Below are 20,961 nucleotides of genomic sequence, written 5' to 3'. Positions count from 1 at the left end.
ATTTCTCGAAGGATTTTATCAGCTTCTTCACGTTTGGCGAGCGGAAGTCTTCTCGGATTTTGTTTGATTGGTCGTGCATCTCCGGTATCAATTTTGTGTTGTACTAAATTGGTACGACCTCTCTGTCCTGCTTCTCCTTTATCAAACACATCTTGATACTTGATTATCAGGTTTCTCAATTTTCTTCTATTTTCGGGAGATAATCCTTTAACGTTTACTAACTCCTTCACCATTTTGTCCGGAATTTTTGAAGTCGAAACTTTGGAGGCTTCCACGCTTCGAACGACTGAGGAGACCGAACAACAGTACCCTAAGAGGGTTCCCTTCTTCAAGGATACAGAATAATAATTCGTGTTCATTACTCTCACCGGTACAGTTTTCTTCGCTCGTAGCAGGGCTTTTCCAACAGCGATCCCTCGTCCTATTTCGCTGTCATGGTTCCTTGGCTCCAACAGAATAATACTCCCATTATTCATTTTACCTTCTAGGCAACCATCCAAAAATATCTCACAGCGCTCAGGGATCGAAACATCTTCTGCTACCACCACGCGAAGCGTCTCCTCACATTTTCGATGCAGAACCACTTCTTCTTCATTTATTTTCAAAATTCCTTGTTTGAGGTTTAGCTCAAAACCTCTAGTGGTCATGATGTCCATTCCGAGAATAAGTTCATCTTCGATGTCTGCTACTAACACTCGATGATTAAAACAGGTGCTTCCGATAACAAAATTAAGATCTACCTCTCCATGGATGAGAGCGGAGCTTCCTGTAGCTGTACGTAGTCGCCATTGTGTTGTTTTAATCCTTTTTGATGTTTTAAGGATATCCGGCCTGATGATCGTTTTGGTCGCACCCGTATCCAAAAGCATGGTCCGTAACTCTCCATCCACGAAACCATCCACAAAAATGCTGTTGAATTTGTGTTGTAGCGAGGCGACTTGAACAGTTTTCGTTGGGGCATGTTGGGTACAGGTCGACGTGTGCCCCTTCATTTCGACCCTTAGTAGTTTTCCGACCTCGACGAAGCCGGTTCTTCGTTCTTCTCCTTACAACGGCTTCGCACGTGTCCCACCTGTCCGCAGTTCCAGCAACGAATCGGTCCCTTCTTGCCCATGTACTGGCCATTACCTTCGAACAATCCCTTCCACGGATTCGTCAGACATTCGTCGATGGCCCGTACTCTTCCTAAAGACCGAGAACTTTGTTTCGCGGCCTCAAATTCTAGGGCACGTGCTAAAGCATCCACCAAGTGCGTTGGGTGGGCTAGGAGAAGTGCTTGTCTTGTCTCGTTGTCACGTAAGCCGTCGGAGAATGCCTGTACTGCCAACCGCTCCATAACATTCTCTGGCGTAGCAGGGTACGCAAGGCGAACGAGGCGGGCTAAGTCGGCTTCAAACTCCTGCAGAGACTCATTTGACTTTGAATGCGATTTTTAGCTGGGAATGATAGACATGTTCCAAATGAGCTTGGCCGTACCTCATTTCTAAATGTCGTACCAATTGCTGATAATCTCCCTGTTCCGATGGTGACAATGTCTGCAGGATATCAGTCGCATCTCCTCGCAGTGCGACAGTCAAAGCGGTAGCCTTTTCAGCGATTGTCCATCCGTTCGCTCTCGCAGCGGCCTCCTCAAACTGGCAAAAATAATTGGCCCAAGCGATTTTTCCGTCAAACTGTGGAGGCTTAATAACTGACTTTGAGATATACTTATTTTCGACTAGTTTCGGCCCCTCCGATGTTTCTTGACATTTTGGTGAATTTGACTTCGCTATTTCTTCTCTTAAAATTTCGATTTTCTATTTACATCTTCCTCAATCTCTGTTATTTTGTCTTGTGTATCTGTTATCTTCTCTTCTAATTCCCTGGAATTTTCTGTTATCTTTTCTTCTAAATTAAGTATTTTATTATTAAAGCTGGCCTGTATGTCTTTAGAATTTTCTGCGATCTTATCTTCTAAAATATTAATTAAATCCTGGGAATTTTCCATAATCTTATCTTTCAAACTGTCTTCTAAGTTAATTATTTTATTATTCAAATTGTTCAAGTTGTCGTCTAATTTTGAGAATTCTCTGTCATTTTATTTTCTAATTTTTTGTAGGCACGAGTTAAGGTCACCTTCCAACTCAAAGCAAAATGTGTCAGGATCCTCACCTTCCTCCACCAAAACGTCTCTCAGTCTAGCTTGCAAAATGCTTTTTCCTTCCATCTGTCTCGCTCTCTCTCTCTTCCAAAATGCATTTCAGTTCGGACACTTTCAAGTCTTTCAACAATTTTTTTTAGAGCCATGGTCAGTCTTTTTTATTTTTCTTGTCTATCACACACGCCACACTTGACACCAATTGTTACGTTTCGTCGGTTCCGTGTGGATAGAAAGTCACAATTTATTTAAACACTATTTATTTAACACTAATTAACAAAAACAATGACGATAAAAGACTTATAGAACTATTTACAAACGATTTATAACTAAGAATTTATTTTGAATTTTAGCGTGTCAACTGCACTGGTATATTTATAACTGCCCTCTCTAGGCCACTGCCGCCGGCTTTTATATCTACAGCAAAAGAAATCTAGAATAGTCCATAGATCGTTAGGCGCATAGAGAAGGTTTTCGAATGTTCTCGTATGTACTAGTCCGTTCTAGTGGGTCTCGATTCTTCTCGAACGAATGAATCATTGCGGTGTCTATGCGATGTTAAGGTCATCCGAGGGCGGGCCATATTGTGAGGTTAGGTCGAGTCCACACCGGCTCGCAACAATACGGTATAACACCGACTGCAAACCCCACTAGATCCTAGAGTTTCTTTCTCACTAGTCAGTCGAGACCATAGACAAACTAACAAAAGCAAAACGCGTCAACGCTGTACTGCAAAACGGTAATAAGTTTGATAAGAGTTTATTACCGCGCTTGCGTCAACTGGCCTTTTAGACGAGGACGGTTTACTTATGGATTGTGTATTTTGTAGTAGCCTTTTAGACAAGGATGTTTAATTAAAAAGCGTTTATTAAAATCAAATAAATTTATCGGTAAAATAAACAATAATTTCTGGACATAACAGATATAAAAACAAAAGTTTAATAAACGAAAACGTATTCCTCTTATTAAAATAACAAAAAAGATGATAAAAAAACAACAGTTATGGTAAACGAAATAAAAGCATTATTCTTCAAAAGGTACAAAAAAATTATTATGTATATTATAATATTAATAATAGGAACAACAAGAAACATCTTAAAAATATACAACTTTTTCAAATATAAAACATAAACTTCACATTTTCACAAGAATTTGCAAAAATATTAACATTTCGAGTCTATTATAAAATATAAAGCTCGAAAATTCAAATCATAAAAAGATTAAAAAGATAAAGATTCTTATAACTTACAGTCAATTTGTAGGACCTTCGTTTTGTCTACATTAGCGATGTAATCACAATAATATGTATAATCACAGTAATTATTATGTTCTTCATCAAACATAAATTTAAAATGTATTAAATTATTTGTTTTCGTTTTGTACGCTAATAAAATAATAGTAATAACCAAACAAAACGCAAAATCAGGAATTCAACAGTTCGAGTGCGTTCCACTAAGCGCTCATAATGCTCAAAATATGCCTTCGGTCGTTCTACATGACGATCGCGGACGTTGTGGTCGCGGCGTAAACGTCACTAATGACGTCATTATTTACGCTCACACCGAGCTCACAACGACCCATCTGAATATTAGGATCGAAGTGGACGTTGAGGAATTTTGGCGCAATTTTTAAAATTTAGACAAAGGATTATCGACTTAGGATAAAAATTTTCATAGATTCTCATAGCCAACAATACGTGGCCTAAGTGTTCGCTTTTTACGTCGCGATTTTGTAAAATGCATTCCACTATTAATTCGTCTGAACTAGATGAAGAAGTTTCAGACATATTCCGATGCACCAAATATCCAACTGTCGCCAAAGACATTTTGATTTCTTTTTTTTAGACAGATTTTTTGAATTCTCTTCTGTGATTTTGACTATTATTTACTATTTATTTACATACATTGACAGGATTGACGCTTAAAACGCCCCATAACCCATTCCACTTGAGTTTATGATTGTAACGCTCGCAAGCAAGTGGAACCGGAAAAATCGCGATCTTGAGCGTGAACGTTATGAGTGCTTAGTGGAACGTACTCTTCGTTCAAGGATGGTTCAAGGCAATAACGTTTTTCGTTTTATTTAGGTTAGGTTTGACGAGTGCGACTGCGCGATGATTTCTGACTCAACTGGCCAGCGCAAAAACAATAATTCGACTTCCTCAATCCTTTGAAAAGTCTTGCTTTTGTTAGTTTGTCTATGGTCGAGACTAATTTCTGGATATTATTTAATATATACAATTCGTTATAGTTCGTCACGTCATCGTCATAATAAATAATAACATTTTTGAACTCAGCTATATAACTTTCTTTATTATTTATTGCATCGGCCAATTATTAAATAATTTCTCCAACCTCAAACATGTATCTGTCTTTACGTAATCGTATATTAAACAATTCTTCATTAGCATACAACTAATTATTAAGCATGTAAGGTTTAGAATTTCTTTTCTAGCCTTTTCCTTTCTTTAAAATGTCCGTCTTTTCAATCGAAAATCTTTAATTGAAAATATTATTAATCGTTTGATAAAAATTAATTTCAATGAAATCTTCCTTTAAAATATATTTGATTAAAAAAAACAAAAAAAATAAAAGAACCGAAAGAAAAGTTTATATTTGCACAATAGAAAAATTTGGCAAATATTTGGCGTAAAATTAAATAATCTTTATTTCTTAACCAGAAACTTCAATGATTTCAAATAATTTAGAGTATTTGCGCTTTTCATGTTTTGTCCATGGGGGTAGTGACGTAGAATAGTTGTCCCACTCTAGCTGGCTGGTTCATGCATAATTTTTTGTAATTCTATTCAAATAATTGTTATGTCTATCAATGTCGACTAGAAAATATTGAGTGGAATTGAGCACATTATTAGTACATTGTTAAATTCAATAGTTTAACTAGAGTAACATACGTAATGTTGAAAAAATACTCTGAAAATATTGGCGTAAGCTGGATTTATAAACTCTGGAGTTGAGTTGAGGTTCAGTTGCAGTTGGATGTTCGCGGCAGTTGAGATTCAACATTTTTGCATTTCAACTGTTGTTTCAGTTGTAGGTTAGGTTTGGACTTGTGAAAGTTTCGAACGTTTTTCTTTTGATTTAAAAATACTTTTGATATTTTTTGAGTTCAAACATAATAATCAAACATTGCGCAAAATATAAAAATTATATAAACAGAAATAATGAAACAACAATAAGCGTCATTTTCCAATGCATCTCTTTTCTCTGCTTCATGTGATCGACAGGCGCTTACTCACTGACTGCCGCTCCAACTGCCGATCGTTTTGATATTGACGTAAATGTTGACCATCTCTGGGGTGCAACTTTGTTCATGTTTCAAAGCGATAGCAAAGTAATTTGTAGCTTGATGCACTATGTTCAGTAGCAACATCGATTCGTAGCGATATTCTGATTTCTCGCTTTGTGGCGAGGCGACAGTCTAGACACGTGTGCAAGAGTGTGATAGTGATACCAAATTTCGCAGCATTTGAGCGACACTAGTTTTGCAATGAACATAGTACCGATCTGGTTTCGACATCGCTTCTAAACGATCGGTTGCTAACTTGAACAAAGTTGCACCCCTGAACTCCATTGAACGCAAAACGAACTACCAACTTTTCGACCAAGTGACTTTATAAATGCGCGCATTCATTTCATAATGTTGAACATTTTGAACGTCAACTGAACCTCAACTGAACTTCCACTGCCGAGTTTATTAATCCAGCTTAAGAACGTGTTTATTTTGGAACTGTGATAAACTTTAAAAGCAAATATACTAGCGAAGCAACGAAATAAAATGAATTTTTGTATGCAAATATCTATTTATGTTGCAGCGGTGAGTAGATCGGTGATTTTTTTGTATAAAAACTAAATTCTATATCGTCGCGTTCCTTATCTTTGCTTTTTTTTACAACAAAAACACGGTCTAAGCAGGGCATTGGATCGTTTATTGGAGCTGCAATAAGAACGTCGATAATAGCGGCAATAATAGGTACTTGAGAGTAGGCTTCCAAAAACAGGTACACCGCTTTAACACCGGTGTTGGGCTGACACCGGTGGCTAAATCTGGGCTATCCGTTTTCCCGGTGTCGGGCTCAACAGCGGTCTCGCGATGAACACCGGTCTCGTGTTCATCTAGACACCGATGTTCATTTCGTTACCGGTTACTGATCTCGAACCGGTTTTGATTACACCGGTGTTTTGGTAAACTGGTTAAAAAGAAATAATCTTAATTACTAAATTCATAATAAATCAAACAAAAAAAAATGATAATAATAATAATGTCGTATCGGTGTTTATTTTTATCGGTTATTGAAGCGCACCGACTGTAACTTAACGCTTTCAAATTTAAATATACTTTTTTTTGTTGACTAATCTTTAAATTAAAGTGCAAGCGCCAGATAAACTATATAAAAAAATAGTTAATCAAAAACAAAAAGTATGGAGCTATAACAATCTGGCAACCGTAATTTATACATTTTTTCAATTTGTATACACCCTTTAAGTAATTTATGGGTACGCGCACATTGACCAGAGCCGCACTCGCCGCACGAATCGCATTTTTTTTCTTGTCGCGCACACTGGACCGTACCGAACGCGCCGCATTATTCGCTATCTTGTTTCTTTTTGCCCCTACTACAACTACACCCGTATTTGCCAATTGAATTTCTCATCAGTCGTTTCCGGAGTTTCCTATAATTTAAGGCCGCCTTGATATTTTTGAAGATTGCCTATAGGTATATTAAGCTTGACCGGCACAGCGATGCCCACTTTTACATATTTTCTTTTAATCAAAATATTTTAGGTAACAAATTAATTAATCTATACTAGGGTAGGATAGCGTAAGAGTACGCATTCCGTAAGAGTACGCGGCGGCCATATTTACGAAGTGACAAGCAATCTGCCTAATATAAACGCATAAGTAGCTTGGTAACGGCCATAGGAGTAGTGTCTAAAAATCTGATGGTGTTGCTTTAACCCTTCTTTAATTGGCGGTAAGAAATGATATTTTCCCCTATTTACTATAATATTTGTAATACAACAAGTAAGGTACATACATTTGTGCATTCAGTTTTTATGAAAACTGCTGTAATAGTAATAAAAAGTGCTTTGTTTACAGAGACACTTTTAGGTTAAATTAAAGTTTTATTAGTTGCCTAGATGGTTAAATTGGTTTTTAGAATTTGATTAACGTGTCTCCCTAAGAGTACGCACAGGTGCGTACTCTTAGGTATACGTTAAAGCATTTAATTTTTAATATTTTTATGCTGTAGACAATTCCAAAACAGTATAATAATGAGCCCGTACAAACGAAAGAGCGATAGAGTACTAAAATTTACGCAAGAAATGTTAAATATGGCAGCCGATAGAATATCAAAGGGAGAGAGTAAAAGATCGGTTGCAAAGGCATTGGGGGTAAATGAATGTACTCTAAGGAAGAGGTTGCGTGAAGTAATATGTAGGATTACTTTAAAATTTTAAACTATTCCTCGTTTTACTTTTTTTAGGGCACTGTTCCAACTAGCTTGGGTAGATTTAAACCAATATTTTCGAAAGCACAAGAAAAAGAATTGGCGGATCATATTCGCGATCTGGAGGCGAGATTTTACGGACTTCGTATGAAGGATGTTAGATCACTAGCTTTTCAATACGCGAAACTAAACCACATTTCTCATAGGTTTAACGAACAAAATTTAATGGCAGGGAAACATTGGGCACAGGACTTTGCTGCTAGAAATCGTTTATCTTTAAGAGCTCCAGAAAAATGTAGTTTAGGTCGGGCTACAGGATTTAATAAAGTCCAGTGTGACAGATTTTTTAAAAATTTAAAACTTGTCTACGAAAAAACAAAAGTGCTGTCACACAGAATTTTTAATATGGACGAGACGGGACTTTGTACTGTTCCAAACAAGCTCCATAAAATTTATGCAGTAAAGGGCAAAAGAACAGTATCAAAAATAGTGTCAGCCGACAGAGGTCAATTAGTTACTGCAGTATGCTGTATGAGTGCCTCTGGTACCTGGGTACCGCCAGGTTTAATATTCGCTAGAAAGCGTATGAAAGAAGAACTTTTTTATGGGGCACCTCCAGGTACACTGAAGATGATATCTGATTCTGGGTATATGAACACAGAATTATTTCTAGTTTGGTTGCACCATTTTTCAACCTTTGTTAAACCTTCCGAGTCGGATCCTGTAGTTTTAATTATGGACAACCATATTTCACATTGCTCTCTGGAAGCAGTTTTATTTGCGAGGAGCCATTTTATTACACTTTTAACATTACCACCCCACGGAAGTCATAAGCTTCAGCCTTTGGACAGAGTATTCTTCTTCCCCTTAAAAACGGCTTTTTCTGGAGAATGTGATAAATGGATGGTTAGTAATCCTGGGAGACCAATCACAATGAGAGAAATGGCAGCGCTTTTCCATTCAGCTTATTCAAAAGTCGCTACAATAGAGATCTGTGAAAAATCATTTGATTGTACAGGGATATATCCCTACAATCCTGATATTTTTACCGCAGCAGACTTTGCCCCGTCTGAAGTCACTGATAAATTTCATTCAGATGTAGACCGTCAAGGACAAGAGGATATAAATAGAAATGAATTAATAGAATGGTCTGATGAAGATGAAATACCACTGGCTGAATTGCAGCGACAAGAAAAACAAAAAATAACAATAGAAAAAGAAAATAGGACACCAACAAATAGTCCAATATTTAATCAAAATCAAAAAGAATATGCAAATCAGAGTCCACGACACAGTTTATCTTCTGTTAAATTAAATGAATCTGACCCATGTTGTTCTGTAACACCCAAAATGATTCTACCGCTGCCAAAAGCTAAATACGAGCAAATTAGGAAAACAAAATCTAAAAGGTCTGAAATTCTGTCCTCTACCCCATATAAAGAACATTTATTAGAACAGACAGAAGAAAAACTAAAGGCACAAAAGGGAAAAAGAAAAATTCTCAAGTGTAAACAAGCTTCAGCAACTAAAATAGACAACACTATCTGTCCAGGATGCAATGAAAATTTTAGTTACTCTGATTGGTTAATGTGCCGTGTTTGCCAAACTTGGTGGCATGAGGACTGTTCTAATTATCTTGGAAGTGGTAGTTTCTTATGCGATTTATGTGACAAGTAATTTTAACGATTGGTTAACTCGTACAATTAGAATGCGTACTCTTAGGAATTTACGTGCGAACTCTTAGGGGAATATTCACCAAAGAGTACGCATTTGCATGTTTTTATTTAAACTTAGATATTTTTGTCAAATACATTTTTAAATTACTTTTGGAATGTTATATGTTTAATAATTAATGCATGTTTTATAATTTCCTAAATATACTTCAACCTTAAAACGACTTTGTTTCAATGTTATTCAGCAATAAATATTAAGTGCGTACTCTTGCGCTATCCTACCCTAATATATAAAATCCTTAAGTGATTGACATACTGATTAATCACGATCCTGCTCAAACCACTCAACGTAAGAAGCTCAATTTTGGCATACAGGTTGATTCTAGAAGGGATTTTTCGAAATTCCAGTTCCAAGGGGGTGAAACCACCCGCCAAATATTACAATATTTTTTATTTAAAAAACGGTCCAGTTTTCGAAAAAACGCTTAAACACGTATATATTTTATTATGTTTTTTTACATATATTAAGATTTTTTAAAAATGTATACAGGGTGTTTCGAAAAATCTGGTCATTGATTAATCACGATTTTGCTTAAAGCGCTTGACGTAAAAAGCTGATTTTTGGAAAACAGATTGACTTTAGGGTGTAAAGGTTCGATAAGAAGGGATTTTTCGAAACTCGAATTCTAAGGGGGTGAAACTATTCCTCAAATATTAAAATATTTTTTTATTTAAAAACCGGTGAGTTTTTCGGAAAAAGTCTTAAACACGTATATTTTATTTTGTTGTTTTACATATTTTAAGACTTTTTATAAATTTATACAGGGTGTTTCATACAATATGACCATTGAGTAATTACGATTCTGCTTAACTGCTTGATGTTTAAAGCTGATTTTTGACAAACGGATTGACTGTGGGGTGCAGAGGTTTGATAAGGAGGGGTTTCTCGAATCTCAAATTCCAAGAGGGTGAAAACGCCCCTCAAATATTACAATATTTGTTATTTAAAAAACGGTTAGTCTTTTGGGAAAACGCTTGGACAAGCATAATTTATTTGTTTTTTTTACAAATTTTGAATTTTTTTAAAAAATCATACAGGGTGTTCCAAAAAGTTGGGTAATTGATTAACCACGATTCTGCTTAAACTGCTTGACGTAAAAAGCTTATTTTTGGCAAACGGATTTTTCTAAAGTCAAATTCCAACGAGATGAAACTACCCCTCAAATATTACCAAGTTATATAATAATATCGCCATATCGTATTTTCTCATGCTGACATAAATGTGAGAAAATTTTATACAGTTTTTATGTTAATGGAAATGCTTGCTTTGCTTTATCATCACCATTACAAATGATTAATTCGACGCGAACGAAGTCGCTGGTACACGCTAGTTATAAATATATAAATAGTTATTATTTACATCAACAAAATTCACCTTCTTAACAGCACTTAAGGGACATAAAGGGCCATTACTACCGCTTTTCCGTTCAAAATATTCTAATAAAGTTGCGATGAGTTTTTTACGGCTATTAAGCAAATCTTGTACCACTTCGCTTTTAAAAGTGGTTCTAAAAAAGCAATATTTGGTTAGGCTACTAATTCTACTATAAAAATATTTCCATTTGAACAAGCCCCTAGCTATAAAGTTAACAAAATTACCAATAGTGTCGACTTACTTACGAGCACAGTAAATTTTTCCATTAAGGCAATAAAAAACAACTGCAATATAATTTATTCACACTTGATATGGCATATACAAGTTAAAAATTAAAAAAAAATCGAATCGACGAAGAGAATGCATGGTACTCTTATTATTAATTTTAAGGCAAATTATAATAAGATAATTAATTTATCAGTCGATATCCTGAGGAATTTCTATAAAAAGGTCATTTCTTCATTATATTAGCTGTATAGTTAGACTTGATAACGTCTAGACGAATTTGCAACAGGCCTTCCAAGTCGCATCAAATGGATCCGATGTGACGGCTAGGTCTGCTAGTAAACATTTTTAAGCTTAAAGTATCATAACACTAATTATTTAAACCAAAAACTCGTAATACAAAACTAAAGTGTCAAAACGAATGAAATGTCAGGAAGTAAATAAATAAATGTGGCAACTTGTCATTTTTACAGCAGAGCTACCACCTGAATCCCCAGCGCGAAATTTAAATTCCAGTTAGTCAGTCAAAGTTGGCAACAACGAATTTAAAAATCTCGCCCTCGATTACGTAACTAAAAGTTTAATTGATATCAAATAATATCAAATATAGAACCGAGAAGTTTTCGAGAAATCGTAGACATCTTAACTGTGCCTATTGTAAAATATTCGACAAGTACAATAAACCAATTATATGTTAATTAATTACCAGCTTTGTTATCTGGTATCCTGTTTAACGATTTGTTAGCGCCTGCGGAGGAACGAAATAATTAGTAAAGTGATTTGTTTAAACAACCTTCGAACAATTTGGCGTTAAATTTATTGCTGCGAAATAATATGATTACAATAATAATTTGTTTGAAATTCTGTTATATAATCCTGACTAAATTAGAAAAAAAATTATAACATATAAGTTAAAACAAAAAAAATATCACATATAATACATATCTAATTAAGAGGTGTTTTATACACCTAAATAAATAAGTATGTAAAATTAAAAAATCGTAACAAATTAAAAATTACTTAATAAGAAATAATGTGGAACGTAGAAATCACAGCCAATTCGTTATCTAAGCGGTCACTTACGATCATTTACATGGAACTCTGATTACTTACCTAGATATTCGCTTATCGAGTATCGAGTATAACTTGTTGGTATAATCCGGTAGCCTGTTTCCATAATATACCATATAGAGGGCATAGCCTCTCTAAGCCCTGCCCAAGCTTAGTTCAGCAGTGAAGATGCGCAATCGGATATAATGAGAATAGGCGCTGAAGAGGCGCGGATACTCAAAATCGCACGAAGGTGGTTAGCTGGCACTGAATAAGTTATTGCGGAAATACAGTAAAAAAATAAAATAAAAACCGGTATATTAATATCAAATGTGCGTTAATAATTAGCTCAAAGTAATTAAATCAAGTAGAAACAAAAAATCATAAGATGGTTCTGTGATGGTATTTCATAAAAAAGTAGATCTTAAGGTTTATATATATATATGTATTAATTAGTTTGTTTTTCAGGTATGAAAATCCTCATAATATCTGTCACCATTTTGGTGACTTGTGCCATCCAATCCGACGCTCATTCAATAAACAATAGGAATTCAACAATAAGTAAGTATTTTTATACTACGCACACCTTCAAAAATTTCAGAGATTAATAATAAAATTTTCTGAAGCTTAAATATAATTTTTGTTAAATCATTTTATTTTTTTAGTAAAAGTGTATCAGTTTTAACTTTAACTATTTCTTTTCAAAAATTATTTATTTTGCTACCTAATCTCTTATTCAATAATATAGTGATACAAAATATTCTTACAGGTAAGAGACAAGCAGCTAATGCAGATCAAATGGTACAAAACATACTTCAGTGGGTTCAAAATGTCTATACACAGAACAGTAGGAAAAGTAAGTCATTTTGTGAAAATCATCTGTGAAAAGTTACATTTTAAAAATAAAATAAAAAAATATAATAATTTCTACCTCTAGCAGAAGTAAAGAAATTCTAAAATCTTTTTGTTGATACAAACAGTTCGTTGTTGGTTTTTATCTCACTTTAATACTAAATCGATTTTTTACAGTTTTGTTAACTTAATATCTGTAATGCTGGAAGTACACACTCGCCGAGGCGCGACAAAAAAGGACGGTTCTAACCAACAGCCGCTCGTATACCGTTAATTTTGTGTGTGTGTACTTCCAGCATAACAGTTATGCCGGAACCCCATTAGGCCACACGCCAGGCTATCCCCCGTGAACCCACGTGTTGCGACGTGGGAAAGAGTGTGCACATGAGATCTGGGACAGACGAATACCCATCACACGTGTGATAGCGTGGGACGGCGTGGCGTGGGGTGGCGTGGGGTGGCGTGAGCCCTAGTGTGTACGCAACACATGTAATTAAATGGAAAAACATACGCACAGATCTTCATGACGCGGGGTGGCATGGCGTGGCGTGGCGTGTGGCCTAATGGGGTTCCGGCTTTATCGTTATCAGCACACTATACAGGATTCTCTCCAAAAATTTCTATATGGGTATTTTGCCACTGCAAGAAAATTTACAAAATAAAATAGTTACAAACACTGCTGCGTTAATCCAAACGGAAACTACTTGTCAGCAGTTAGGTTTACAGATATACAAATTTGCCTAACGAACAAAAAATGCTTAACGTTTCGAAAAGTGTATATCTTTCCGTCGTCGAAAGCAAAAAAATACAAAGAATAAAGAAAAAAACTATTTAAAATATTTAAATTCAACTATTCGAGAACACTTTAGTTTTTTTAAAACAGATACGTCAACAAAAACCGTTGACGTTCTGTTAAAATTGCATTATTACAAAATACCCATATAGGAATTTTTGGAGAGATGAATCCGCCCACATCGGAAAGACATTTATACTATACAGGGTTATTTACCACATACGACACGGAGTAGTGTAGCTAAACGATTAGGTTTTTACAAATTGTAAGTTTTGGGTTTGTTAAAGGACTCTTTGATCTACAATTTAAAACTATTTTTACAAGATACAGAGTGTCCCAAATAAATAAAAAATATCAAAGTTGTATATTTTTAAATAGAACACCCTGTATATTATTTTATTTTGAGATTCTGCGATTAAAATAAAGGTAAATATGATTAGAGGTTCCCGCATTTTAATCTTACCGTTTTTGAAATATTTACGTTTTTGTCAAAATACCGACAGTAATAAGTGTAGATTGTAGAGCTTCATTTCTCTAGGCGCATTTAAGTTTTTAAAACCAAATATTGTAGTGAAGGCTTTCTGTGTACTAGATTTTGTGTTGCAATAATAAAAATTATACTACCTTATACAGAGAATCTAAAAATTTATGTTAAATAATTACTAGCTTCAAAAGGCAAACACTTCTTATAGTATATAATATATATTATTCATATTTTACGAGAATCACATGCACAATTTAATTGTCTATCAAATTGTATTATACCTATCTCTTCAACGTTTTTTTTTCTAAAAAATGCAATTTATTATAATTTAGTATTTTAATTATTATATTACTTTTATCAATATACATATTAGAATATTACAGTTGAGGGTTGGAATCTTTGGTGTTACACAGCAAAATAAAACACTAAATCACCACAATACACCAAAACACTTTTACTTTTACACTGGACGCGCGTTTCGCTAACCATGTTAGCATCATCAGCAGATGATTATAAACTAAATTTAAAAAAAAACTCATCCCGAGCCACTCACACTTTTTTGAGCCACCCTATAGAAGTAAAAAATATTTTCCTGAAATACATCCTCGTACATACTGTAGATTTGCAATGAAACAAAATTCTCAAGTTTTTTATTCTAGGAGCTACAGATGCCCGACGCACTATTGCCGGACCCTGTATGTATTCTTTTACAAAGATTTAAATAGTTTTTTTTTGTAATCAGATAGGCTTGCAATATTAACATTTTTAGCACCTGTACATTTTGTAAACATGGTATTAATTTATGATTATAAAGGCTTCTAAATGACAATAAGACAAGATTTTATTTTATTTCGGTTAAACGAAATTTTACTCTATTTAAAATAAACCCAACAAAAAATAGACCACCCTGTATGGAGCCTTAAAAATCATCCCACGTTTGTGTTTTAGGTGTTCTGCTTATTCTTAAAACAATAATATCGTCAGATCTGCAGATTTCCAAACCCAAAAGAGGTTTTTATTTAATTACTTATATTTTCTTTTGCCTAATCGCCATCGACCGTTCACATACCTTCCTCGCTTCCATTGTTTTTAATTGATAAACGTGGCACTTTTTATTATATTTTACAAAAAAATACTGAAAACCTTTCGAATGTAATAAATAGGTACGTGCAAAACGGATTTCAAAAATAATGTAAGGAACTCGGGCTACGGAACGTGAATTGCAACAAATTGCAAATGTGGATATGAAGTTGAAGTATATTGTTATAAATAATGTCTAATAAACACATATCTAATAACACACACACGATTATATTAGAAAGAAAAAAAAAAACGATTTCTTAAAAGAAATATCCAATTTTTGTTATAAAAGGAACTTTTATAATAAATTAATATGAACATTTTTCCGTGTAGAGATTTTGAAAATTTACCATAAAATGTAAAAGTTCGTATGTTAAAACGGAAACGTACTATAAATTAACTTTATTATGATTTATTTTTACGTTATATACGGCAAAAAAAAACAATGAGAAAAGTCATTATTGGAAGCTAAATAATTAGTCAAGCTGAATTTACGGTTTTTGTAATACTATGATTGCTGTAACATATCAGGGAAATAATTTTTTTATAGTTTTATCAAATCATTTTTTGGACAGTTGTTGGACAGAGTTGTTTATGTACAGTGACATAAACTAGCAAATAAATTGTAAATATGTTATATCTTAAGAGTCACATAGTATAAATGTATATTTAAGAAAAATTGGATTTTCTAGAAGCACTCTGCATAATATATTCTTTGTTTAGGTTATTTCAAAGAATATACCAAGGGTTATTCTTGGGAAAATATAAGGTTCTTATGTCAAATAAATAATAAAATAAATACGTCATAAACTTATTAAAATATTGATAAACGTTTCGACCAAAGGTTTTTTCAATGTTCTAAAAATATCACAGAGTGTTAATTGCTGAAGTATTTTTTTACAAATTTTTTGAAACTTACAATTTAAAACATACACATAAGTAAATAAAAGACTATTTCTGTTTTCAGTACGCCAAGGAACTTTAAGGCAGTACCTTCCCCCAGCCAACACAGAGAAACCACGCCCCTTCCAACCTGGGTACCCCCCTGCTGGAGAGACACCTCAACCACCATTCCCATTCCCCACTAGTCCAGTCACCGGAGGAGTAACTGCTCCTGAACAGCCTCAACCACAACCAGAAGACGGAAACGAAGTACTCTTACCACCGACTAGAAACGGATTCAATCCTCCAGATGAACCCGAACAACACGAAGTACCATTGCCAACTGAAGGTAAGTTAATAATTTAATTAGTTATTTAAACTTTTACCAAAGCCAACTCTCCATTACTTCAATACTCAAAGTCGAAATTTTAATTTATTAATTAAAATATATTAATTTATTGTGATACCTATTTTGTGTTAAATATGAAGCTAGCATATAAGAATATTTTTGTTCTCCGTCTTACTAATTTCTTACCTTATATATTTTCTAGGACCTTCTGAAGGACCATTGACGACTGGACCTGTAGAACAACCATCAGAAACACCAGTTGTTCCACAGGAGCAACCTAGGTATCCCAGCATTCACCCTGATGTTCCAAATGTTCCTATTTACACAGATGGTACGTAATCATTTCTTGTCTTTATTGACACTTCACAGCACACATCACAGCATCTCTTGATATAGGTGATTATATCCAAAAGGGACGTGCCAATTACCATTAAGGACCTCTATAAGCCCAGTATAGTTTACTGCATAATTCTAACCTAACCTTGTTCCCAACTTGTTTCTTTACTTGCCAAGCAGTGCACTAGGCATCCCACCAATCCCATATGCGAGATCTGAGCCTGCAATAACTGGCGTTATTTACTGACGATGTCGATTGTACACTGTACAAATTGATATTTTAAGAGGCTAGTCATTTAGTCTAATTTTTTCCGATCTCTGAGGGTAATTCATTCTCTAAGTCTTCAGATTTCCATTTTTTGTGTAACTGTGATCTACAGACAGTTCTCTACCCCAAGTTTTCGATATAACTCAATATATCTTGGTAGGCTTTTGCAAAATGTACGTCACACGTTACACGTTACGTTAACAGGAATAGTGCTGCGTGCTGCATTACTTTTAAGGCGGATTCTCACGACTCGTGTACTTGTACAAACATTTTTGTTATTGGGATATACTTGCCATGTCGTGTGAGCGGTTTCCTTGTGCAATTATTTGGCAATCGTCGCGCCGCGTGAGCACCAAGCTTGTTGCAAAAAAATGTTGTCTACAAAGATAGCATACTTGCCAAGTACGCAAATATTATAGCCCAGTCAAATTAGACAAATCGGTGGAAAAAAAACCCACAGTTTTGAAAATTGTTTTAAATTATTCCTCTAGACTTGGGCTGATATGTGTCAAAAGTCCCCGAAGATAAACGATGAGTTCGAGGAGAGGAAAGGGGTTAAATGTTACTTTTATAACTTTTTAGCTTATATCTCGGAAAATACGAAACCTACGAAAAAATACCCTATATAGAAAATTGAACCTCAGAAAATTCTCTACAAAATTAGTTGAATGCATTTTTTCATAGGTCTAACCTTTTGAGAATTACAGGGTTGACAAAATTAACACCTATTTCTAATATTGTATTTTCGCATCTAAAAAACGCATCCAATTAAAATCTAAATTTAACTTTTCATATTAATAATGGTAATATTAAGGGTTTCTTATGTTATCCTTCAAGTCTTCATTGCATCTTGACTATTTGTCTTCTATTGGGGAGCACTAGTGCACACACGGCTTAACAATAACTATATACAAGTTAAAGATTAATGCATGCGTGCCTTAAGGTAAAAAATACATCACAGCATTTAGCGCCGCTGCAAATATTGTAGAAAGTATACGAAAACCAAGGATCATGGTTCATGGTCCATGATTGCTCAGAATTTAAGATTTCTATGCCCGCCTGCAGTAGATTTTTATAATGTTAAGTAGGACAAAACATTTGAGGCATTAGAATTTGAAGTCTGGTTCTCTGAGGTTGTATAATATGGTGATATTCTACATGATTCCTTCCTGTGCCCACAGTTAACGTAAGTATTAATATATACGTATCTGCACTACCAATTCTCAAATCACTCTTCCCTAGCAGAATTTCAAGAAGTCTTAAAAGCGCATACGAAAGTTTGATTTCAGAAACTTCTCAACCTACAATAATTGAATACAATAATGATATCCACGCACATAACAATTTACTTCATCTAAGGATATCTGGTCTCCCATGACTCCCCATACTTTAAAATTTTCGATATTATTCCATATTATCCATTTTAGACAAGTAAATTGTATTCAATAAATAAGTGATTTTAATTTACTCTTTATAATAATGCATGTATCGCTTACCTGTATAAATTAGTAGGTCTTTCAAATTCTTTTTTAATTTTGTATATTATCGTATAATATATTACGAAATTTAAATTACAAAAAATCTATGTTATTAAAGATAAGGTGCTTTAATTTTCATTATAAGATTTTTGAATTGGAGAATTTTATGAAAACATTTCGTATTTCCGACACGAAAATTAATTCATAAACATATTAATTTAGTATTATTTTATAAATGTATTATTATTTATGTTATTTCTTTAATACATATGTTATGTACACGGTGTCCTATTTTGGTTGAAATCATCGTTATTCGTGAAGATAGAAGGGTGCGGTTTGCACAAACCTGTGCCAATTTTTTGTCAAACGGAAGATGCTGTCAACAAAATTTTCATAGCCCTTTTCGTTTCTGAGCTACAGGGTGTTTTCGAAAATTTTGCAATTTGGGGCAGCCCCCGTATCTCTGTTATTATGAATGATCGAGAAGCTGAAAACTGATTCTTGTAGAACTTTTTAGGTAGAATACAGTGGCGTAGTCTGTTATTCTACGAAAAGAATATTTTTAAAGATATGAACTAAAGTTATGTTTTCTTAAATGGAACACCCTGTATATTTATAAATTATATGATCTGGCTTGCCATAATCTTCTCAAAAATATATATCACTCTATATTTATTTTCACTATTTAGTGCATTATTTAAAAAAAATATATTAAAAGATCAAATTTATTAGTAAGCCATGATTGATAATAAAAGAAACTAAAGAATTATTAAAAGTATACTGCTGTTTTATTTTGAGAGCCACTAATAATAGTCTAAGAGCTAGCAACGTTTTCGAGAAAGTATTTTAAGACGTCTGGCTCTTTGATATATCTTTTACTATGCTCTCTGGAACAGAATGCGGCCCGTCTGGCTGCCGATACCCGTTGCATTTACTACTGCGCATCGGAAGAAGATCCTATATTTTTTATTAATTTAGTCCTATAAATTCTAGTATTGAATATAAATCGAACATGTCTGCATAGCGCAGTGCGTAGAGTTTCCGTCCACGAACCAATGATTCAGAGTTCGAAACCGGGTCAGGTCAAATACTTTTTATTTTATTTTCGTTTATATTCTGTTCTTCGGAAACTCTACGCACTGCGCTATGGAGACATGTTCGATTTATATTCAATACTAGAATTTAAAGGACTAATAAAAATATAGGATCTTTTTTCAATGCGCAGTAGGGAACGCAACGTTTACCGGCAGCCAGACGGGCCGCATGCTGTTCTAGAGAGCATAATAAAAGATATATCAAAGAGCCAGACGTCTTAAAATACTTGTTTTACCGACGTTGCTAGCTCTCGTACTATAAATTCTTAATATATTAGGGAAACTTAACTCTCTACCGCTGTTTGTAAACCTTGGAAGCTATCGTATCGGGACTTTTAAATATTCCTTTAGCTAATTTACGTGAAATATACTTTCAGCAAGATGGGGCTCCCCCTCACAACTTAACTTACAACGAAAATATTAGAATTCTGTTAAATTATTATTTCTCAAATCAATGAATTGGACCAATGGATCTATATGATGGCCTCCCTTATTATTCCCAGAGGCGGATTATAGTACAAGCCGACCAAGCCAAGGCTTGTAGCGCCAAATTTGAAAGGGCGCCACATTTCCCAGTCAAAAGACAACCAAAACCAAACCGATTACCGAAAAAGATATGAAGTGAGACTAAGAAGCACTTTCAACCGAAGAAAAAAAACGGCTTTTTAAAAAACGGTTAAAAATCAGTCACTTATATATTTCGTATTCCATACTATGCCGTAATAATAATGATAACTAAAACTAAAATAATTGTATAATAATAATAATTGTGATTTGCAATTATTATTTATTGTTGTATTTTATAGTTTAATTTCGATTTTCCCGCCGCGCCTCCGACGGCGCGGCGCCGCACCCGCTGTACCGCGTTAGTGATATAAAATCAATCTATCTAATTTTTCCCTTAATAGATAAATTAATAAATGAACTCATAAAAAGGAAAGATGCGTACCAAGAAGTAGAGAAAGATTTGGGTTTCTTACCAATCTAGCCTGCTTAAGTGATGAAGATCTTAAGCAAGGTTGCTTGAAATTGACCAATAGCTATAAAAATGATCTGGATATTGCTATTGAAAACGAAATGGTCCAAGTTAAATATATTCCGAATCTTCCGCTGGATCCAAGAAACTTACTAAAAACTTAAGAAAGAAAATCTAGCTGGAATATTTCCAAACTTAGAAATAGCATTAAGGCTGTTTATATATCCCAGGCAGTAACTTGTTCAGGAGATCAGATTTACTTAAAAATTTGGACGCAACAGAAATAATACAAGTTCTTGCAGAAAATAAATCCAGAAAAAAAGATTTTTTCATAAGGTTATTTTGTTTTATAATACTTATTACATAGTTTAGTATTTAT

At 34.2% G+C, this 20,961-nt stretch overlaps 2 protein-coding genes across 6 annotated transcripts in view; both read left to right on the top strand.

Moving 5' to 3' along the window:
• The window catches only part of LOC115876512 (mucin-6-like), a 104,208-nt gene that overhangs the window by 63,105 nt on the left and 20,142 nt on the right, over positions 1-20,961 (top strand). For 3 of the 5 annotated variants that reach the window (XM_030892315.1, XM_030892314.1, XM_030892316.1), the window contains exons 2-5: positions 12,459-12,551; positions 12,760-12,846; positions 16,167-16,430; positions 16,633-16,761. In XM_030892315.1, the coding sequence (XP_030748175.1) occupies positions 12,461-12,551; positions 12,760-12,846; positions 16,167-16,430; positions 16,633-16,761 (571 nt within the window). In that variant the 5' untranslated portion in view covers positions 12,459-12,460. Of the gene's footprint in view, positions 1-6,839; positions 6,941-6,973; positions 7,131-12,458; positions 12,552-12,759; positions 12,847-16,166; positions 16,431-16,632; positions 16,762-20,961 lie in introns of those variants that run through there. The other 2 variants (XM_030892318.1, XM_030892317.1) reach the window with 2 other exon arrangements.
• Positions 7,337-9,425, top strand: LOC115876514. Its single transcript, XM_030892321.1, has 2 exons — positions 7,337-7,587; positions 7,644-9,425. Exons 1-2 carry the CDS (start codon positions 7,432-7,434, stop codon positions 9,282-9,284), a joined length of 1,797 nt encoding a protein of 598 aa, XP_030748181.1. The 5' UTR covers positions 7,337-7,431; the 3' UTR covers positions 9,285-9,425.

The sequence above is a fragment of the Sitophilus oryzae genome, unplaced genomic scaffold (assembly GCF_002938485.1).
Source record: "Sitophilus oryzae breed Bouriz unplaced genomic scaffold, Soryzae_2.0 scaffold_1436_pilon_pilon, whole genome shotgun sequence".
NCBI classification, from domain to species: domain Eukaryota; kingdom Metazoa; phylum Arthropoda; class Insecta; order Coleoptera; family Curculionidae; genus Sitophilus; species Sitophilus oryzae.
This window is presented reverse-complemented; position numbering and strand designations above follow the sequence as displayed.